Source organism: Falco cherrug, chromosome 1 (assembly GCF_023634085.1).
Source record: "Falco cherrug isolate bFalChe1 chromosome 1, bFalChe1.pri, whole genome shotgun sequence".
Taxonomy (NCBI): Eukaryota; Metazoa; Chordata; class Aves; order Falconiformes; family Falconidae; genus Falco; species Falco cherrug.
Window position 1 is genome coordinate 62,389,235 of NC_073697.1, and position 20,608 is coordinate 62,409,842.

General features: G+C 41.5%; 1 protein-coding gene across 1 annotated transcript; it reads right to left on the reverse strand.

Annotated features, from left to right (window-relative positions):
* Positions 1-35: 35 nt before the first annotated feature.
* On the reverse strand, positions 36-16,224 carry ASAH1 (N-acylsphingosine amidohydrolase 1). The gene is made up of 14 exons (XM_055714881.1): positions 16,068-16,224; positions 11,023-11,069; positions 10,742-10,832; positions 8,563-8,649; positions 7,655-7,733; positions 7,216-7,290; positions 6,355-6,400; positions 4,774-4,918; positions 3,518-3,572; positions 3,230-3,311; positions 2,506-2,637; positions 2,112-2,235; positions 1,498-1,554; positions 36-847 (listed from the first exon to the last, which is right to left on the reverse strand). Exons 1-14 carry the CDS (start codon positions 16,143-16,145, stop codon positions 758-760), a joined length of 1,188 nt encoding a protein of 395 aa, XP_055570856.1. The 5' UTR covers positions 16,146-16,224; the 3' UTR covers positions 36-757.
* Between the last annotated feature and the right edge of the window lie 4,384 nt (positions 16,225-20,608).

The window sequence follows — 20,608 nt, forward strand, 5'->3', positions numbered from 1 at the left end:
TGTACTGTGGTCAGAGAAAGTAGTTCTTAAAAATATTTATTGTATTAGTATTTATTTTTTTTGAGACAAAAGAAAAATTTAACAAAAAAAAATTGTTAACAGGCCAAGAAAGAGCTTGAGCAAAAGGTCTATAAATCAGTGAAAAGACATTTTTTGGCTCAAATCTTGTTTTAGGTATTTTCCCAAGACCTTGTTTCTATGACTAGATATGACACTTTGTAGTTTATTTTATAATAGGGAGTCTTAAACATATCCTCATATTGGACCAGAACATTAGCAATTCATCTTAAGTGCTTAGGAAAGAATAACAGAACTGTACCGTCCCAGATGGCCACCTTATACCCAATTCTTCTACAGGCTTGGTAGGTGCCATTTTAACTCCTGTGAACTTCAGAAGTATTTTGATCTAAAAAAACCCAACCAAACAACGAAAAATAACAAACCCACAAACCAAACCAAGAATACTGTCAAGACTGAAGAGATCTAGAACTAACTGCTGAACTCATTTGGCAGAAATGGCTGAAATCAAGACATTCATCAGTATACATTTCTCATCAGCAGAACTGCTGATCAGAAAGCAAGAAAGTCCACTGTGAGAGAGGGTCCTCCACTGTTAGAAGCTCACTGACATTTCTATATAGCCGTTAAGATTTCTGAAGAAAGGAGTTAGACTGAGGAAATCTTTTTCCAGAAGTAGTTTTTTCTTGGAGGACCTCCAATTCAGACAAGCAGCTCCCAACACAGGAAAGGTACAGGACTACCAAGGACTACAGGGATCTGGGCATTCCCGCAGGTAAGTCTCTGTATGACCATGATACACCTCCATCAGCGTTGTGCACACAGTCAGCTAACAGCAGATGGGAGAAGATAAAAAAAGAAAAAAGAGAAAGCCTCATTACAGCAATTAGTGAAAAACTGTCTCTGATACTAGCTGAACAGTTCAACCGAAATGAGCACTTATTTAGTCAACAACATGCAAGTATGAATAGCTTGTGTCCTCAGCTAAGAATGCTGTTTCCACTTAATACGGTAACTAAACTTTGTAATTCAAAAACTCTTCTCACCCCTTTAGTCTTTTTTTTTTTTCCTAAACACCAAAACCTGAAGTTCAGACTAAAGCATCTTCTGTTGCAAGAACATGCCTGCACTATGGCTAAACCATGAGGTATATTCGTTTGTTCCATGCTACTTACAAAGGCATGTATCACAGGTTAATTCAGGTTGGAAGGCTCCTTAAGATGTCTGTAGTGCAAATGCCGCCTCAAGCTGGAGCCAGCTATGAGGAAAGGGCTCAGGCTACTCAGAGTTTTAAAGCTGTAGGGCCTTTGGAAAACAGCTATTCCATCAGTTACATTTGCTTTTACAAAGTAATGTGGAATCCTTTTTGTTCTTACATGCATGTTTTCACCTAACACCCCCTGTGACCTCTTCCTTAGAAGTACAGTAGTAAGTGGTCTGCCCCTCTCTCTAAACTTTCCACAAAAATAGAAGCATTACCTTATTGAGGACAGGTTTTGTGGAAAGAACATCATAAATTGTTGGTAGGGAGATGTTCTGAAAGAAAAAAATACATCGATGTTAAGGGACATTAACCCGTTAGTGTAAATGCTGAGAACTGTAACTTTTTTACTGCTCAACAGATAATAAGATAAAGCTTTAAGAATACATGATACCCGTACATCTTGAGATCAGAAGAACATGGGTTGCAAAGACTTGAGCAGACCAGATCTCAGTACAGCATGGGACTCTTGAGCAGCAGCGTCTGCTGCCTGACAGTGTGTGTTTGAATTTCACTGGTGATAAAACAGCCCAGGAAACATTGAAAATCTCTCCCAAAGTATCTCCAGGTCTACCCCGCTGCGTATGCAGCCACAGAACATGCTTGCAGGAAACCCACCCTGATGAAGGGAAAGCCTAAAACTAAAAAACATCTGCGTAAAGAGCCAGCTGGTACTTTATTAACCAGAAGCACTGACAAATTGTCACAAACCAGCCACCTCTGTCATGACATCGGTGCCTGCAAATGCCCTGAATGCTCCTGCCTGTGACAGATCAGTATTGTAACTTGGGAGTTCCAGAACAGCAAGATGGGGTATTCAGAGGATGTTTACCTCTTGCATTGTCTGGTTCAGGCATTTCATTGCAGGAGCTCTACGATTATCCAAGATTAGCGGAGGCTTCCAGCGATCATAGTTTGTTTCTAACACGTACCATGTGCCTTTCTTGATATCAAGGCTGGAAAAGAGGTACACATTTGTGTTTTGCTTCTCTGCATATATAGTAAGTACATATATAGTATATACTATGTACAGCCAGATTTAGTTTTAGGTTTGCTGTGGTATTTTTCAATGATGCTGAAGAATTGCTTGCACAACATTCTAGAATTTAGAACAATTTTAAATTGTACTTGCACAACAAAAGTTACAAGAAACACAAGCCGTAAGTATTGATGGAACCTGTCTTCTTCTGGAAGGCTGAGTCAGGTGTCAGGTCAAGCATACTCACTCCCAGATATCCAGAGTAGCTGTCCTGGAACGAGTTATTACGCATCCTTCTCCAGAATTTTTTCCACCCAGTATAAAGTAAGCTGGAGCCAACAGCCTTGTTTTTGCCAGTTTGTCTTTTGCATCCTGGTAACTGCAGACAAGAAAGCAGTGTTGGACTATTAAACACTATAAATGGTTCCAGTACTGAAGAAAGAGTTTCACAAACCCAGGAGAAGTTTGGGTAGTTACACCTTTCTTCCCCTTTCATGCACGTATGAGGAGATTGTATCACAATGAGGGAACACATTTAAGCAAAGATCCTCCACTCACTTTGTACTTAAAATATAGTGTTGAGAGGTGGTCTTTGCACTTTATCTACATTTAAAATAGGAATAAAATGACATGCTCTGTCATGTTCCATCTAATTCATTTACTGCACTACAGCTTTGTTGCTGTTCACTTCCTGTAATATACTAATATCTGATGGATGTGTTTTGATGCCATTCTGCAATTAGTTCATTGCAGGGGGAAAATCCAAGAAAACAATCTGAGGAAATTTAAGGGATCATGTGTGATGCCTCCCCCCTGCCCCCCCGAGTACCAGCAAATCCAGAACTATTTAATGTCAAGGCTTCGAGGAAGATATCTGTTTCATTACACACTAAGCGTACATCTACAGTATTCATGCCAGTTGAAAGCAAAGCAGATTAAAGCAGCAGACTATGTAGAGGAGGGGGGAATACCTTGTAGCATTCTCTAACACTGTTCTTGTAAGAAAGCCCATCCACATACCATCTCTTCTACCGAGAAACCATTCGAAGATTCCTGCAAAATGTCACTGGTTACAATAATGTGTTTACAAAAAGTTCACCCATGCTATTCTAACTTTCACAGCCTTTAAAATGAAGTGTGCTTTATCCTACTCATCTGGAATCCTTTCACCATTTGCGTGCCTGTTTATTAAGGTAACCGGTATGGTCAAGGTTTGGAAAACTTGTGCAGAAATAATGAAAGAAACGAGCATTACTCACCAACATAACCACCATCAAGACTGAAACGCTCATTCATTGTCAGAGTGAACAAGTCCTGAAAAGCATTAAACAAGTCAACCTTCATCCATCACCAGTCCATTAATACCAGTGATATACAAGAGGCCGCATTGCAATTTATGTGCCAACTGAATTTCTCGTTTGTCACTCTTCCTCTTTGAGTAATAGGCTGCAAGATCAAGCCCATGTGAAGAACATAATTTATCACTGCTTGAGTAAGTAGAAGTGATAATTCATCATTTTCTGACCTGGCACAACAATCCAGCAAACCATGCTTTTATGCTAAGCAAGTCAAGCCTGTCGCCATTTTTCGCTTGGTCCTCGTTTGCATCACTGAATTACCAGTTTTCCTTCCCCTGCTGTATGTAACGTTCTTCTCAGACCTCGGAATACTATTCCAGTTTGAAATAAGATACTGTAAGTCCAAGTGCTGAGTACACCCAGATAAGTGATTGCTGTTCATATGGGCATGCAGCTGTACACAATTCAATCCGTGCTACTTTAAACGCGCAATTCAAACTCAAATACCAGTCGTCTTCAATGAGTGTTTCTTTCAGAGGAAAGCAGAATTTAGCTACACTGGGTCATTTTCAAAATGGACTCTTTCCAATTTATTTGACCAGAAGACAACAATAAATGAATATACAGTGCAGGGATTTACACCAGAAATGCTCTACTATGAAAAGGTCCACCTATAATAGAGGGTAAAGGCAGAGCATGTAGAAAAGGAGTAGTTATGGTAAGCTGGAGACCCTGGTATAGTTCTGTACTGCTGGTTTTTAAGATGTAGATAAACCCCAGATTTCAGGTGCCTATTAAAAAAAAAAATAATCTTGCCATATAGGACTTGGAAATTTTCCAAGAAAGACTGGAGAAAGAATTAAAATAGCACAAGTATGCCGTTTTACCTCTGGGATCACAGCAGTATCTATTTGCTATCAATAAATTCCAACCACTTGAGCACTTTGTATTCGCTCCTGTTCGTATTCAGAATTCAATATTGTTTTTAAGAATTTTCCAAACATAAATATCTCATTTATGCAATCTCCTTTCACAAGGAAGAGTGCAGCATTGTCTTATTTTACCTTTCTTCAAATAGCTATACTGTGTACCAGAATAATTATGAGGTAATTTATTAAAAAACATCCCAAGACATGATGAAAGCAGAAAAATTTACATCTTAAAGGCAAGTCTGAAGAATTATTAACAAATTGACAAGGCCCCCTCCCCATACTTACTGGTTTGACTCCAGACACCATGCCTATGTATCCTGCAAAATTTGTAGACTTGAATACAGTTTTGTTGTTTCTCTGGAAGTCCAAGTTTACCACTAGAGGCTTCAGTTCCCGAGTTAAAGTCCAGGAATTATTTTTGACATCCCACCTGCAGAAGACAGCACTGCATTTAAAACTTCCCTCTCTCAGTAGCTTTTAGAACTTCCCTTCACAGCACGCAGATTTTCCATATGTGATGCCTGTCCTCTGATCTTACTCACAACAGCCAACACCGCTGCTCAGTAGCTGCTACCTAAGCAGCAGCAGTAAGGGAGAACTAGGAAATCTAAACACATAGGCAGTCAGTGAAAAGAACCAAGTTTTGTTCACACAAAGCTCAGTATTAAACAGCACCACCATTACAGCTGGTTTGTTTTGAGCACACGTAACTTTGTTCTGTTCCTCCCGATAAAGGGAGGCTGCTAAGGGTACTGCCTGTGACACCAAACCGACTGTATCCTCAAAGCATGTGTAGCTTGTTCTGCAGCAGAATGAGCTGGTTCCCTCAAATTCTTACTTTTCAAAGGGAGAAAACAAACCACAAACTACTGAATTTATTCTGCATAAAGGGAAGTCCCAGTTTGGGTTTGTAAAATAAGCCAGAACAGTTTGCAGGCAAGAGGGTGCTAAAGAACACTTAGCAGACCATTACATTCTCTGGAATCAATCCAGGTTCTGGGAACAGCTTTGAAAGTTGCCCTGATTTTCAGGAAGCACGTTCCCAGTATTTCTGAGAAGTGGGAAAAACTCATTACAAGCCAAAGCAAGGGACAGGTGGAGTCACAGTTGAAAACAACTGAATTTTTGATACGCAGGTAATAATTTTAATGAAGATGGATATTTAAATTCCATTTGGGCACTGAGAGTCATCTGGATGAGTGACATTACAAAATATACTGGGATAATAAAAGCAAACACTGAGCTACCTGATCATGAGGTATGAAATGAGAACCAAAAGAGAATCCAGTGCTGGGCAACAAACTACAGAGTTTGTATCCAAATGAGTGATAATGTTAAATCAGTGGAATACAAATCACTGGCCCCTGAGTAGAAATGACGAATGATGGGAAGTGTCAGCAAAGCACAGCACAGAAGCTAGGGGGATAATGTGGAAAAAACCCACAACCTCAAAACCAGGCTCCAATCCAATCCCATTCCACACACTAAAATTGATGCTTCTGTCCCATCACATAAAGAACAAAATATACTGCACCTCAGAGATAAGGTTACATGGAGGTTTTTTGGTTCGAGCTGAGAAAACACTAATTAACACTGAACACAATTGTTTTACAAAGTCATTCCTGACACTCTCAGAGTAGCTTGACATAAAATCTGCAGAACAATCCTGTTGTTCGTTTTAGCCTTTTTTTACAACATACAATGCAGAATTACTTGTCACAGTCTTGACAACATCCAGTTCATCATTTGACTCAAAGGATGAGCATAGAAATTTCAAGTTCAGCTAGCTTTTTATTTGGTTTGGTTTTTTTATTGTTTTTTTTTTTCTTTTTTTTTTAAAAAAAAGGCACAAGTTTAGGTACTTACCCAAGAAAGAGTCCAAAATCCAAGTTTCTGGCATGGTACAGCTTCCCTACATAACAATAAATAAATATAATTTTTTAAATAAAAAGACATAAATTTCAGCTTAGAAAAGCAGGAAATGAGCAAACAGGAAAAGTAGCTGGGAAAGTAAGCTGGGAAAATACCATTGCCTAGTTGGCCTTTTCACAAGCACAGATATACGGTGGGGTTTTTTTGGATCAGAGAAGTGTTTTGCCATAATCAAAATCAAGTAATCTTGTCAACTGCTGTCCATCTCAGCCTCAGGTGCCTCAGTCTTAATGCAACGGTAATACCTTGAGCTTCCTCTTTGAGGTGTCTGTAAGCCTTCTGAGAATCCCTCAGAAACTTCCTAAGCTGGACAGGTGCAGACAAGGGCTGCAGAACTGAGTAAGAGAATCAAACAGTCTCTTTTCTTAAAACAGACTGTCCATTTTGTCCAGCACCATACATATGTGATAGGCAGAAACTAGGTGCAAAACAGATGCACTAGAATCCCTCATGGCACTGAGGAGGTATCAGGTGTCTGGTGTTTCTTTCCCCTAGAAAAACAATTGCCACCTATCAAAAAAACCCAAACAACATCAAAACACCCCCCCCCCAAAAAAAAAACCCCAACAAAACCAAAAGCAAGCCATCTCTGAAAGTATTTTTCCCCTTTTTTAACTGAAGACACCCATGATCTCTTATTCCCTTCTCAAGAAATACCTTTTTATTATTTTTATTATCATTGGTTTTAGTCTTTTCTATTAGACCTTCTTGCCTGCAGTTGAGGACTATGTTTGTGTAATTGAGGTGGACCCTCTCCAAAAAGAAAGTTGTTAATACTGTTCTGGGTTGCATTACCTGTTTTATCCTCCGCCACTATTGATGTACATACAGTAAAGATTTCATAAAAGATGTTAAAAATAACAATTTCCCCTAGAACAAAAAGAAACAAAGTTCAATAATTTAAAACTTTTTCTATGAACAGAAAAAAATAGTTAGAAAAAAGCATACTGCAAAGTTCAGCATTCTTTATTTCTCTTAAGAAATTTTGTTTTAATCTCGTTTGATCTTTGAAATGACCAGTTCAGCAAAATCAAGAGCTTCCTGAAAGGCAAGTGGAAGGATCAGAATCCCTTGGCCGCCTTCTGCCTTTATTGCTTTATGCATGTAATTAATAATGTATTTGTTAAAGTCACAGATGACTACAACTATACTGCAGATTGTTACACGTGCTGATTTTGAACGAGTGTGGATTTCTACTTTTCCACTATGTTAATAAAGTGTTGGAAACTATTACCCAAAGGAATCCCAGATGAATTTGCAATCCCTTGGAGTTCTTCATTGAAAGGATAAGGAAGCGTGGCGGTCAGATGAGCCTGAAAGGAAAAGCTTTTTGTACGTTGTTCATGTAAATATATGTTATTTTGTTACTTAAAGCAAACTTCTCCCCAATAGGTACATCCTTCTCACAACTACTAAATTAAGTATTTAATTCCTGTCCAGTCTGTAGAACTTGAGGATATCTGTAGAGCACTTGGAAGACAAGTACATTCCTAGGGAAAGTAAAAACTATTACTTATCAAAATATGACATGTGAGCAATGGAGATTAGCACAATATCCTAATTATTGTGAGCAGCAACAGCTGGAACAGAGTGAAGCAGGACTCCTATGTTAAGAGCTCAACTGGAACTGAGCTTGGCATCAGTGTTTAAGTGAATCCCTAAATTTCACACATTGCTATGACCACCTGTATGTGCTACCTTTATGTCAACCCCACTCAGGCACATCAGAATAAAAATGAAGAGTGGCCAGCATGACCTAAGGCTGCTGTAAATAAAGATGAGGGAAAGATCTGACCTTATGCAGTCTCTAGTGCTACGCTGTTTTCCCTGTCCTGATTCTACACCAAAGCGTATTTTAAGCAGAATCAAACTATTTTTTTAAGATGACGCCTAGTCAAAGTTGCCCCTGTAATCAGACATTTATTACACTTTTCAAAACTTGATTTCCACCACCCCCCCCGCCCTGCATAATTCAGACTAGGCAAGGAGGCAAAATTTCAGAGTAACTCTTGAAAACAGCATTTTTGTACTGGAAGAGGAAGAATTATCACTTGTAAAGGTCTTAATTGCCAAATTTAGTAGCATTCTAATTCTGGTAGTCTGAGCATACAGCAAGAAAATAATTAAGCTGAAAATACTTACTATTTTGTTATCCACTATGTCAACAACTTTGCCGCTGGGGAAGAAGGTATTTGCTATATCTTTAATATTCTGGACCACAGTCTTCAGCTAAAAAGAACAAGGGCTTTTGCTGAATAGAAGATCTTGATAATAATGATTACTAGAATAACAGAACTCCTTCACATACTTTTCAAAAACACATTTGTTGGAAAAATACATATTTAAAGAAAATGCTAAATGTGGTGTTCTTGGTAGAAAAACAACCCCAGCTCCCATTAAAGATCACTCTTCAAGCTTTATTCAAGTAACTTTCTAGATTAGCTCCAGTATATCCCTCTACCAGAGAAAACAAATTACAGGAAAAAGCCATCCTCATCTTCTGCTCCTTCGATCGCATTTTAATATTTTGCACTCTTTATCTTAAAAAATGTGAATTAAAAGCTCTTCACTTAAGCACTGATGTTCTTGAAGACTAATAAAAGTACATGCTTTACATGTGAATGGCCAAAAATAAAGTTCCACTCCATGTGATCTAACTCCAAAATACATGAGAGAGAAAACCCTTCAGAATTTAAGGTGCAACCTGAAGCTTCCAACACCCACTGGCTGAAATGAGACTTTTAAAATAAATACTACGCTGTAAGTAGAACTTGTCTGGCTTTCAGAGTTGAAAGGTCAAAGTCAGCAGGGATACAGCAAAAATCCCTGGCCATTTTTGAGAAATTAAGCATTACTAAATTGAATTTTCAGAAACTGTCAGAAGAGCTGTTCTAAGTAGTTTCAAACATATTCATAGAATCATTAGATTGGCAAAGACCCTTAAGATCATTGAGTCCAACCATAAACCTAACGCTGCCAAGTCCATCGCTAAACCATGTCCCTAAGCGCCACATTTACACATCTCTTAAATACCACCAGGGATGGCGACTTAACCTTTCCAGTTTCCCTGGGCAGCCTGTTCCAATGCTTGATAACCTTTTTAGTGAAAAAAAATTGCCTAACATCCAATCTAAATCTTCCCTTTTGCAACTTGAGGCCATTTCTTCTTGTACTGTCGCTTGCTACTTGGCAGAAGAGACCAACACCCAACTTGCTACAACCCCCTTTTAGGTAGCTGTAGAGAGCGATAAGGTCTCCCAAGTCTCCTCCAGGCTAAACAACATTCTCCAGTTCCCTCAGCCATTCCTCATCAGACTTGTTCTCTAGACCCTTCACCAGCTTTGTTGCCCTCCTTTGGACGTGCTCCAGCACCTCAATGTCCTTGAAGTGAGGGGCCCCAAACCAAACACAGTATTCGAGGTGTGGACTCACCAGTGCTGAGTTCAGGGGGATGATCACACCCCTTGTCCTGCTGGCCACATCATTTCTGATGCAGGCCAGGATGCTGTTGGCCTTCTTGGCCACCTGGACACACTGCTGGCTCATTATTAGGCCAGCTGTCAGCCCACATCCCCAGTTCGTTTTCTGCAAGGTAGTTTTCCAGCTGCTCTATCCCAAACCTGTAGTGTTGCATGGGGTTATTGTGACCCAAGTGCAGGACCTGGCACTGATCCTTGTTGAACCTCATACAATTGGCCTTGGCCCATCGGTCCAGCCTGTCCAGATCCCTTGTAGAGTTTTCCTGCCCTCCAGCAGATCAAAACTCCCATCAACACTCACTTTCATAGGCTTGAGTATTTTTAAAATTATTTCTTCTGTGTAAACACCAGTGCTGCAGCCAGCATCCCTGAAAAGGGCAGGGAGTTCTTCGTTTTGCCCTTGCCATTTCATCATCTCATGCTGTGTTTGAGAGAAGCAGGGATGTGCAGAGGAGAAGGGATGCTGTCTGGGTTTCACTTCAGTTTACTGAGGCTGTCCCTTTGGTGTAGTCCTCCCCCTTTGCTCTGTATTGCTTCATGACTAAGGAACTCTGATAAACAAAAGCCTGCTTTATGCCACACTGCTTTTTATTCCTCTACATCCCAAACATCAGTGCCTCTATCTTTGATGCTGCTAGCTCAAGTGTCGAACAGAAGAAAGTTTTACTCAAGCAATTATCTTAGTCTAGTATCATAATAAAAAAAGTCAACCAGAAATATTACTCCTTTCAGAGAATTTTTAGCACAGGTATGAATTCCTTCCTAAACCTTTTTTTCAAAATAAGAGGCCACATGCTAGTTCTATACCTGCTGAGCTTCAAAGCAAGCTCTGCACTTCATACCTCTGTCTTTTTGTCGTGCATCAAGTTATCCCATCTTTTGCTGGGAGGTAAATCAAGATTTATGACATATGTGGGTACATTCCCTTTGAACCTGAAAAATAAGTACCAGAGTTCAAATTTAAAGAAGGTTTTGAAAAAACATTTGACGAAATAGGTGCTCCCCACCTGAAATTAGTATTTTCTAGATCTGCAACAGGAATAAGTTACAATAAAAAGCTGTTCAGTCTTGCAAATCATTACCTTTCTGTAATTTGTTAGACAAGTTGAATCAGATTACTTACGTTGGTCCTGAAGGAGGGTATGTTTTACTCCTGCACTCTTCTCCATACTGTAAAGACAGTGAAACATTACTATTTAGCTTTTGTTAAAACAATTTGTTATTCTAGCAGACTTAGGTTTGAATTAAACCTTTAGGACTAGTCAGTTAATTCAATTCATGATGATTTGATAATAAAGGAAGAGAAAGTCTTGAGACTTTGGAAAGGGTGCAGAGAAGAATACAAGAGGTAGGGGACAAACAGCAACTTCACCGTGCTGTCTGACAAGACCTTCAGACAACTTGCCTAATGTCATCCAAGGCAAGTACAAGTTTACAATAAATATACTGAGTAAAAATGGGTTTGTATGACTCAATGAAGAGCACTTCAAAAACGTATTCTTTAGTCAGAAACCTTTAATCTCAGTATGGGCCAGTTTGTACCATTCATTCAATTCATCACCTCATTTTATAGTGTCTTTCACAATCATGCTCAGTGTTAAGCTTCGCTGTGTAGCTGGGGCAGAGAAAGCGCAATGAACTTTGGGCAAATTACTCAGCGGGAGGAATGAGCTATACAGCATGACTTTTTATTTAGTGTCGAAAAATGCTGCTGAACTGGTGCTAAATATTATGAGAGTCGCATTTCAGGAATATAACTAGTTACCCTCATTCCTGTAAGCATGGCTAGTTAGAAATGACAGTTTGAGAACTGTATCTAGGTGTACTCAGAGTGAATGCAAGTGTGTTTTCCCATCAATTACAGAAAGCATGCACATACGTACATAAACATACGCGTATACCTGCCACAATTATAATTGCATGTTTTACCCAATGAAACATAAGCAAATGCCTGCTAGCCACACGGGCTTCAAGCCAGCTGAGAGCAAACCAGATCTGGTCCCCAAGCTATATGAGCAGATTAGTAAGCTCATAAAAGCACAGCATGTCCCACTAGGAAAAAGGAAAGGCATACATACTCTTCCAGGAGTCCATACAAAGGCTCCCAAAGCACAAGTGTTTGGGAGACAGAACAGAAACAAAAGTATGTAGGGATCCTGCCACCACTTCCCCCCTCCCCACCCCTGCCCCCAGTTTCCAATATTTATTTGGCTATACTAATTAGATTACTAATGTGTCCTTATAATGCGTTCAGACTCCAGTAAAACCTGAGACAAGCTCTAGCAGCTATGTACCCGAGACAAACAAGCTAACTAATGTCCATGTTCTCTTTGGGCTAATCACATTATCTGTTTTTAACGCATTAATCTAGAAAACACAATGTCTTACACAATGCCATGGACTTCAAACACTGGCATAATTTCTTACAGCTGGAAACAGAAATTTTAAAGTGGGATTTGTTTTCTTTTTGTATTGTTTCCCATAGCTGGGAGAAGGCATGAGATGAATTTTGGTTTCCCTCCACACAAGATGAAGGTATACAACCAGCAGCTATGTGTTTCATAGATTACACTGCAGTGCAGTTATAGCCTTTGCATAGCTGGAACAAAAGGTCAAACACAAGAGGCCATTTAATTTTCAAAATGAGGAAATTTCAAAACAAGGAGGGTACAGGAGGCTATCAGATGACTAATTAGGCAACCAAAGTCAGAGGCTTTGTGCAAAGCCAAGCAAATACTGAACAATACCAATACCATTGTCTTGTATTCAATCCTGCAATACTAAAATAAATCAGAAGTGACATTGTATTTACACCCTACTGCAACGGATGCACAGATTTGGACCTTCCAGAAATACCTGCTGTTAAAATACGCTTCTTGATACACAAAAGCCTGTAACAAAAAATTATATGAAATGGATGAAAGTTCAGTTGATCTGTCAATATCAACTGCTATGTTGATAGTATCAACTATGTGTACACAGAGCAAACAGTGGCAACCATGCAAGCTGATTTCAGAGGATTTTAAGTGATGTTCCAGGTGCTAAATGTTGTGACACTCCTGATGCTCTCTCCTGAGATTTTAATCTTGTATTTGAAGCTATTTTTACCTTCCTAGCCCTTTGTAACCTAAGCTACAAATAAGCTGAGGAAAACAACAATTAAAGGGAGAGTTAAGGGAGAGAGACAGAGAAAACGTTCCCTCCTTACACATCAGTAATTTTTGACTTCTCACCTGCCTATGTATAGCTAAAGAAACCAATAATTCCAAAACAGACTATATATCTTCTAAAACTGCTAGCATTGACTGAGGTATCTGAAGAAAGCCAAGACTTAACAGTGTCTTTAGGTAAACTATCATATGCTGGCACATAAGCAGTAATTTAAAAAGATGTCAAGACAACCAGAAAACTAGATGTGGGGGATTTTTAGTTTCTTTTTTTGTTGTTTGTTTATACAAAGTTCTAACGAGGAACAAAAAAATTGTAAACTTTTGCAATCAGCTAAAGACTAACTGCAAACTTTCTGACAAGGTTAAAAAAAAAAAAAAAAAAAAGACACCTAAAGAATTTTCTTACAGCGACAGAAAAAACACCAGGCACTTCCCATCACTTGACTGAAATAAGCAGCTATGAAGTTACTGCTGTGGTCAGCAAGATCCTCCCCTCTGCAGAGGCTTGATAGTGGAAGAACAACAAATGCTGTCTGAGAGAAGCAGAAGCAGCCTTCCAGCATGAGAGGATGGCCCCGCGTTTCCAACGTGACAACCCAGAGCTGGTCTCCTAGCAAAAGCTAGCAGAAGCTAGCTGCCAACAGGGGGTCATCACTGTAAATTTGCTTTTCAACCATGCATTGAACCCCCTAAAAGGAATACGGGTATTCTTGACTAGTGATTAAATACTCTTTTCTTTTTTTAAATCACCTGTTACAGTAGGTTGCATATTTTGATTATCTGATGTACTGCTGACTTTCACATCTGCATGTAATGATACAAAAATGGGTGCATAGCAGCACAGAATCAAAATAGTAAAAGAAAGAGAACAGAGTGGAGGAGAAAGAGAGCATGGTATAGGGAAAAGACAGAAATCATAAGAAAAAATGGAAGAAGCACAGAAGATTTATGTTATGACCACCTGAATGAGGAAAAAAAAATTAGAGCAGAACACTAACAAAATAGCTAGTGAACTCTCAGGATTAATTGCTACCTGGAGAAAAAAATCAAGTAATAAAAGTTATTATTCACTGCAGTAAAGAAAATTAATGCATGGTTTAACAACTGCTGAGTAAATATTTTAAAACCTAGCCTGATTTCATTCACATGAAATAGGCTGAATGTAGCTTGCCCAGTCTAAAGAATGCCAGCACTTTCTTTATTACCCTCAAAACCAGCTTTGAGGTGGACGATCTCTAGCATCCTTCCTTGGTATTTGGTGTTTCTCAGCTTCATATTTTAAAAAAATATATAAAATGATATCTCTGAGCTATGAAATATGATTCCATAGTGTAAGGATCTAGCATTCAATCTCTTTCAGACACTGTGATCTGTTATACATAGCATCCTTTGGTCCATGGACTCTGTGGTCAAACATATTTTTCTCTCTGCTCTTCTCCCCTTATGGGATGATGCCAACGCAACACTCTGTCGTGCAGCAGCAGCCCCAGTGCCGTTCACCTTTCTGAACACCTCTTGTAGCACTGAAGAAATGGGAACAAAGCCAATTTAAACTGCAGTTTGGACAGAAAGTTCAGTGTGGTTGAGGGGGGCTAACCGAAGGCTAAAAGCACTGACAGTCTGCACCACTGAGACGTAATTCATGGCATTTAGCTTCTATGTACTTTGTTAACGAATAGAACCCAACCAGTTGTACATAGGAAGACAATAATCTTTGCTCATTCTTCAGCAAATGATGCATCATCCCGGCATCTCAAATGAAAGTAAAATATCCAAGCCCGATACCTGGCTACACGGCAGCACAGCCGGCAAGCTGGACACCCAGTGGATATTGTGCAAATGCAAAGATGTACCAAGTGCAATCAAATGCAAAATCAAGCTCTAATGACAGGCTCTGCTGATAGCTGGCACTTTCACCCCACTCCACACCCTGGGAAGCTTTTGTTAAAATTCTGACGGTGTTCTAAAGCTGGAGCTGGCTTATAATATTGGGAAGCTGTTCTTGGGAGGAAAAATGGGATTGGGAGCACAGAAGAGGGCTTAATTCTGTGTAGTCAGGATGCTAAGGGAACATGGATCACCCAGATGTCCACAGTCCTTTAAAGCCTTTCCTGCAGTCCTCCCCTCTCCCCAAACCTATACTATTTTTCCTGAAATCCATATAATTTGCTAGGAAAAGCTTTAGAGCAAACACCAAAAAAATACAAGAAGTAGTATGTTCTCCAAATATTTATAAACATTTTGCAAAAGACTATTTTGAAATACGGAGATGGTTAAAAACCTGTCCTCTTCACAGAGGATGAGGAGATGCAGGACCTGGAGAGCCAGAGGAGTGCCTCGGGCACAGCCAACACACGGGGAAGAAGGAGCAGCTGCTTACCAGCCCAGGAGACGGATGCCAGCCTGTTCCAAACACGCACCCCACACCCACCCACCTCACGATTCCACCAGAAGTTAAATACTTATCAGTTAAAAAATCCAAACCAAGAAAACCCGACAGCCCAGTCCCACCCGCACGGCCCACCCTGGGGGCAGCTCCAGCGCACACACCAACCGGACCCAAACGCGTGTGCGCTTCTGGCGAGCGCTTCCCGACCTCGGCTTCGACGGCCGCTGCGGGCGTGCAGCGTTAGGACAGTCACGTTACAGGTGTAAGCGGGACCGAACGCAGGAACGAACAGGGCCTTGTAGAACACACCCGATTAACACCAGGCTGGTAACCGGTGCCGTGGCCGCGCCGGCTGCCGGAGGAGCCATTTACAAGTGCCTGGGCCCGTGAGGGCAGGGGGACGCCACTTCAATGTCACAGACGTGACCTCCCGGCTCGCCCGGCCTCCTGCACGGGGCAGCGCGGAGCGCCCGGCTCCCCGCACAGCCCCGGCCCGCCGGCCCCTCTGGCAGGGCCGCCCGCACCACACCGCACCCCGCCACCTCCCCCGGAGCGGGCCGAGGCCGATCCGATCCGCGCTGCCCCCTTCCCTCACGCCGCCAGGCTCACCGGGTCCGGTGCCCAGACGAGCTGCGCCGCGACGAGCAGCGCGGCGGGCGGCAGCAGCACGCAGCCCCAGCTCGCCATCCTCCTTCCTGGCTCGGCTCGGCACGGCGCTCCCCGGGGCGGCGGCCCACATGACACCGCCCCGCCTGTCAGCGCAGGGAGCAGGGAGGCGGCAGCCAGCGGCAGGGCCCCGCACCGCCCTCCGGGCCCCGCACCGCCCCTCCGGGCCCCGCACCGCCCCTCCGGGCCCCGCACCGCCCCCCCGGGCCCCGCACCGCCCTCCCGGCTCCGCACCGCCCTCCCGGCTCCGCACCGCCCCCCCGGGCCCCGCTCCGCCCTCCCGGCTCCGCACCGCCCCCCCGGGCCCCGCACCGCCCCCCGGGCCCCGCACCGCCCTCCCGGCCCCGCTCCGCCCCCCGGGGCCCTGCACCGCCCCCCCCGGGCCGCCTTTTTATTTTTAATGAGGGAGAGGAACTGATTTTCCGTCATACTCCCAGAAGAGGGAAGTTCCGCACACGGAAATCTGAAGTATAATCGCCTCTCTTAGGCAACACTACGAGCAAACCCGTGGCGCCAGTTTTCGCTTCGTAACTATTGTGATTTTTAATTGCGCTGTGCCCTTGGGAGACTGCAGGCAGGCCTTGTGGCAGTGCCAGGTGCAAGGCCGCACCTTGTCTGGAAAGGCCTTTCTCCATCCTGCTGAGTAAGGGAGCAGGTGACTGGGGGCAGGCGGATGGGAAGCACAGGGTGGGCGACGACGCACCCATCTGAGCATGCTGCCTGTCACTTACTATATACCTCAGTGGTGTATTTGTTGTAATAATAAAGTTGTAATAATAAAGTACAAGCTGGCAGCAGGATAAGGTGCGTACTCCAAATAGCTTACAACAAACCCATACAATTTTACTGGGAGCAAATGAACATATGATGAGTGTATTACGTTATCAACAGCCGTTGGAAGCAGCACAAATAAATACTAAAAACATAGGATGCCTGTATTTCAGCTCGTTTCTTTTAGCTTGTACCTTGTGCTTGACGCAGTGCCCAAGACAAGTCACGTTTTTTAGGCACACAGAAAAGAAGCAATAGTCTTTAATGTCTTTACTTCACTGGCTGTGCAATTAACTCTCTTATAAAAACCTGGGAGGGCAGGAAGGGACAGCCGTGGCAGACAGTTGATTGGAAAGCTGTATGGCATTGCAGAAATGGAGAAATAGGGAAGGGTAAACCCAATGCACTGAAGGCATGACAGCCTTGGGCAACGGGAGAGCGTGCGGCAGCGTGTAGGAAGGAATCCCCTCAGAACTGAAGCTTGGAATTGCACAGAGCTGTAGAGACCAAGGCAGAAAAGCATTAAGCACTGCTGGAAGAAGATGCAGTACCTATCAAGGGATTGAGGAAATGGGGAAAATTACAGCATTAATGGGAGAATCCTCAAGATTTTCATGGCAGTGTCTTTCTCAAATAATAAATCAGACAGTTTCTACAGGGACCAGGTAAGTTTTTTTTTTTAACTTTTTTTTGGTTGAAAACAAACACCTGTAAGACTGTAATTCTGTATTAGCTTGTGGGTATGTGAATATGCTGTTATGGTCTATGGTAAGAAATAGCTAGATTAAATCGGTCCTGTTATTTCCTAAATATCTGTAGCCCCTTTTGCTCAGCTTTTATTCCTGGACCTTTTAGATACTTTACTCTCTTTAGGACATTTTTAATGGTAAAAAAAAAAAAAAAGTCAGCTTTGGAAAATTAAAAACTTTTTGACTGCCCCAAAGACAAAACTATGCCATCATCATATTACACAATCACAACTTGAATTTTTGAAGACTCTTTGTCCTTCTGATTTAGCTCTTTCACCAGTAAAGACATTCTCAGTTTAAAGAATAGTTAACACCCTCCAGTACCAGTGATTCGCCAACTATGGATATTCTGCTGTGTTCCTGTCAGAATGCCTTGTCTCCAGGGTCCACACTAGTACTTTAGGTCCTCCATTTTGTTGCCTAGGTTTCCTCCGTCAGTTTTCAAAAACGTAAGTGAAGTCAGGAGAAGAAAACTTCTTGAGATGTGCAGTTTTTGAGATAAGCAGTTTACTCATTAACTACACCACCTGACAGCTGGTGTCACTGACACCTAATACCTCATACCACCCTTTTGCTTTCTCATACTCATCTATCCAGTATTGTACTACCACTCCCCAGATCTGTTCCCTCCTCCAGATGTAGAGGCTGCAGTTTTCCCCCTTTCTCTCAGTTTCAGGTAAAGCTCTTTATGCCAATGCTACTGCCAGGACATAGTATCACCAAAATGACTTCACGAATACCTCAGTGGGAAAACACACCAATGGACTCCTTATAGCAATGGTTTTAATACACGTACTGATCTTCATTGTTTCGTCATACCTTTGCTTTCCTTTTCCTGGGACTAAAATTCCAGTGAATTCCCCAGACCTCTGCTTCTGCACTATCTCAGGACATGTTTTAGCAAGAATCTAGTATATCATTAGTCCCAACGCAGAGGGCAACCCCATTGCTACCACAATATCCTTATTCCCTGCAGGGCTAGCAGTCCCTTGCTAAATCCAGCAACTTCCTCTTCTACTTACGACAGTGTGATTTTGTTTGCTCTAATGTTACATTCTGCTTCACTTATTCCTAGCTCTGTAACAAACATGACTCAATTCCATTTTCCCTTTACTATAACTTACACCACCTACACCCTGCATTCTCCTATTTACAAATGTAAATATGAAATGGAAAATCCCTTTCCGTGGGTAATTCTCAGGCTTTTCTTCAGATTCCAAGTACTCCTTTCAGCACCTTCTCCACCAGCACTGCCGAGTTGTGCTTCCAGCTGCATCTGTGTTCTAGTAATCATTTTTGTGCGTTCTACCAGACAGGATTTTATTTAAACAATATATTCTTGAAAGGAAAAACAGATACTGTAGCATCAGCCTACTTCAACCATCACCACTCACTTCAGATGCTTGTGGATCAATGACACCTGCAATGAAGTGCCCAATAAATAATTCCTCTGGCCTGCAGCCTGCTCCTTGTGGTGCTGCCTCTTTCCCAGTGTTTCTGGGTATAGTTTTGGCAGTAGGCCACTTCCAGGTCCATGATGTTGCACTGGTCATACATCAGGTTACTTAGAAATCTGAGGAGGGACATGCAGCATGGTACCGACAACCAGAACAACTTCATGAGCCTTAATCTCCAATTCTAGACCAAACTGAGGCACCCTGGGGAAAAATTAATTACATTCTTTTTCTGTGATGGTACAACCCACAGTTATGCTGTGCTTTCATCCAAGAATTCCTCAGTTTGGACAGGAACATTTGCCAACAATCATCTATTTATTTCTAGCTTTTGGCTTCCTCCCTGCAAATACAGTGCTCACACTTCTGTCAGACCTCCCAAGCATGCACAATGCATCTTTTCCAATAATACAGAAACTCAAAATAATGACCTTTACTCACTGTGGAAAAGGCAGCACAGATCTCCTCTTTACCAAAATTGAGCCATGGAGCATATGTACACACATTGTGATTCAAAAGCTTCTAAACTACATAAAAAACCAGTTTCATCTGCTTAACCATTTCTGCCACTGCCTACATGGCTTTTGTTTGCTTGATGGGGTGTCTAAAACACCAATCTGTAACAACTTTAAAATGAAGCTATTGAACTGGCAAAAAGGTCAAGCATTTGATCAATTTACATGACCACCTGATACTATTACATTTTGGTTAACAGTATTTTTCCTGACATACAATAATCTGATAGATATAGTGGAAAAGACAATTCTCTAGAAGATCATTTAAGTTCAAAAAAACGCCACTCCAGCTACTGAGCGGTCTTCTGAACCTCTGAAAACTGAGAGGGAAAATTCTCATCTGATAATTTTACTTTTTTTTTTTCCATTCAATATAGACCTTGCTTTTATTTAATTTCTCAGCATTTTGTTATAACTTCTGTCACCATTAAAATACAAAATCTTATGGAGCAGTTGGAATGATAGGAAGATCTCCAAGGATTTGTTCATATGAGAAAGTCACAAGCACAATTGTCCCAATATAGTTGCACAAACCAGCTCCCCAGAGGCAGCATTTTGATTTCTCACTTAGTATCTCAACAGAACAAACTGAATTGGGAAGAAAAAGCACCAATTCCAAAATAGACATTCATACAAGGAACTAGTGAGTGTGCAACTGTGAGTATGTCTATTCTTCTATAATAGGTATAAAGTGAACAGTAAGTTTTGCAAGTATAAACCAAATAAATTATACCACCTTAGAGGCAAAAGCCCTGTGGCAGAAATTTCTGTACTCAGTAGGACAAAGCCAGGTATGGAAAGCTTAAAAAATGCCGTCAGTGAAAGGTTTGGATTTTTGTTTGGTTTTCTAGAAACAAATGAGTTTTGAAAAATCCCTCTGTTACATCATGAATGTGCCCAGCCCATGGAGATTATCTTCTTTTGGTTCCATAAAATCTGTATGGGCTATATCCATATTTTTCTAAATTCTTTGAAAAATAAATGCTTTTATTGCT

Bases quoted from the DNA above. Each gene is read 5' to 3' on its own strand.
- ASAH1 (XM_055714881.1), bottom strand. From the start codon at position 16,145: ATGGCGAGCTGGGGCTGCGTGCTGCTGCCGCCCGCCGCGCTGCTCGTC. The intron at 8,650-10,741 runs GTATGAAGTGCA...TGTTCTTTTTAG, and splicing joins TGCACGACAAAAAGACAGAG to CTGAAGACTGTGGTCCAGAA. The intron at 2,236-2,505 runs GTGAGTATGCTT...CCTCTTTTCCAG, and splicing joins GCTACTCTGGATATCTGGGA to CCTTGATATCAAGAAAGGCA.